The sequence below is a fragment of the Laccaria bicolor genome, genomic scaffold (assembly GCF_000143565.1).
Source record: "Laccaria bicolor S238N-H82 LACBIscaffold_15 genomic scaffold, whole genome shotgun sequence".
Lineage (NCBI taxonomy): Eukaryota > Fungi > Basidiomycota > Agaricomycetes > Agaricales > Hydnangiaceae > Laccaria > Laccaria bicolor.
This window is the reverse complement of record NW_001889886.1, coordinates 703857-705712: the sequence shown is the minus strand read 5'-3', so window position 1 is coordinate 705712 and position 1856 is coordinate 703857. Positions and strand designations below refer to the sequence as shown.

The window sequence follows — 1856 nt, the reverse complement described above, 5'->3', positions numbered from 1 at the left end:
TCTTGAGCCTGCCCCTTCCCTTTCACATCCTCCTTCCCTTTCCATTCATCTCCGTCTTTCTCCTGAATAGATTTACCCCCCTCAACCTTTGCACGAACCTTCCTCCCTCTCCCAGTCCTAACAACTTGTACTCCCTCCACCACCAGCAGATGCATGCCTAAAAGTCTCACCCAGCTCCAACTCCCACGCATCCGCTCCCATTATCGGGATATGGTGTGCAGCAGGAGAGTGGTGGGAGAGGAGGAGGTCAGCCATGCTCGGTTCCTCGTCGCCACCTTCGGATGATCGTACCCTCCTTCCGTTTCTGTTTCTGGTTCTGGTAATATGTCTGAGTCTGGTGATGACGCTCCCCCTGTTCCTGGTGCTGGTCCTGACACTCCCTCGAAACATCATATTGATTCCCAACCAACACCAAGCTGTGGCCTGGGATGCTGCATAACAAACCCAGAATCTGTCACTGTCTTCGTAACGCACCCACGGAAAGCCCACGGAAAGAGGTGGGGGGGCTAAAAGAAGGTATTGTCCGTCATGCGGTGGGAGAGGAAGGGGACATGCGTGTTGTTGGCTTGGACCGCCTACACCCAGCGGGATTGGAATGGGATCACAGAACCTGAAGATCCTCTTGGGAGGGAAGACAATGTAGAGGCGCATGGCGGTATCCAATTGGAGCTTGAGCGAACGGAAGGCCTGTGGCTGTGACAGTGAATGGGGACCCAGAATGCGTAAAAACGAACGGTGAACCCGTGTTGAAGGAAATGTGACACAGTAGAGACAAACAGAGACACCGTAGGTAGTGCCAACGGAGAGTGCGAGCCAGGGCCTGTATGTATAGGCGTAAGTATGGGTGCGGGTAAGGCAGGAGACGATGTGGGTGAGGCGGTTTTTATCCTTTCTTCTCCTTCCGTTCGACCGTCTGGCTCTTTCCTTTGTATACAGTGAAGAGGGAAAGTTGTGGCCGAACCGAACCCCCATATCCAGCATCGAAAGCAATTTTGATGGGGGGGGGAACAGGAGGCGGAGAGGAGGATGGGATGGTGGATTTTGAGTAGACCTTTGATTCAAACCATCATTAGCACTAGGCAGAAATAAAAACAACAAAAGGGAAAGCGAAAAACCAAGGAAAAGAACACGTACCTGTCAAAATCACCCTCGTTCAAAAAAACGTCTTCCCTGTTATCTGTTTATCCTCGACGAACACAGTGACATCACGCGTCAATTGGGGTCCGGAAACTCCCCACTGGCTCCAGCTCCGCAGATTGTGGAGGAGAAGTAGGCGGATAGGTGCATTGGTGATCATATTTTCGGGTCTTCTTTGGATCTTCTGGTAACTCGAGGCCCCGAGGGTGGGTATGGTAGACGAAGGAAGGGTACCAGCGCTTCGATGCATGCATGGGGTATTGTCCTCTCCATCCTTACCCCCATTCTCAGACGTGTGTGAAGGAAGACGGAGATCTCAAAGGCGGCACTAGCGAAGAGCTACTATGCCTACGCTAGGAAGCTTGAACTTCGTCGGGGACACCTGACCACTTGAAGATGGCGTAGACGGGCATAGTGGCACTGTGTGAGTGTGGTAGGACTTCGTGGTACGGTGAAGAGGAGAAGAGGGAATGGATGCCTGTGGATGTCGTTCTTATGGCGTAGAGGTATGTGTTTGCCAGTTTTGTGGCCTTTGACTAGTACGTTTGCCAGTGGGGATGACCATGGAAGCGTCTTTAACACTTTGGCCGGTGAATTGGCGGGGAATGAAAAGGTGAATGGCGTGGACGTCGACACGACTCACTGCCAGCCCCAGGGCTCGAGTCTCGACTTGCGAGTCGTTAGAGTCGATATTCTCAGACTGAGGTGAAGGAGTCGGC

The 1856-nt window shown here is 52.6% G+C and overlaps 2 protein-coding genes across 2 annotated transcripts in view; both read right to left on the bottom strand.

The window, feature by feature from the left end:
* Positions 1-1205: 1205 nt before the first annotated feature.
* LACBIDRAFT_299073 (uncharacterized protein) lies at positions 1206-1391 on the bottom strand (the record flags this gene model as incomplete). Its single annotated transcript, XM_001882066.1, has 1 exon — positions 1206-1391. The coding sequence occupies one exon, from the start codon at positions 1389-1391 to the stop codon at positions 1206-1208; it is 186 nt and encodes a 61-aa protein (XP_001882101.1).
* Positions 1392-1490: 99 nt separating this feature from the next.
* LACBIDRAFT_328170 (uncharacterized protein) overlaps positions 1491-1856 on the bottom strand; it is a gene marked incomplete at both ends in the record, with an annotated part of 1847 nt that continues 1481 nt past the window's right edge. The window contains 2 exons of the mRNA XM_001882065.1: positions 1491-1615; positions 1781-1806. Of these exons, the coding sequence (XP_001882100.1) occupies positions 1491-1615; positions 1781-1806 (151 nt within the window). The remainder of the gene's footprint in view (positions 1616-1780; positions 1807-1856) is intronic.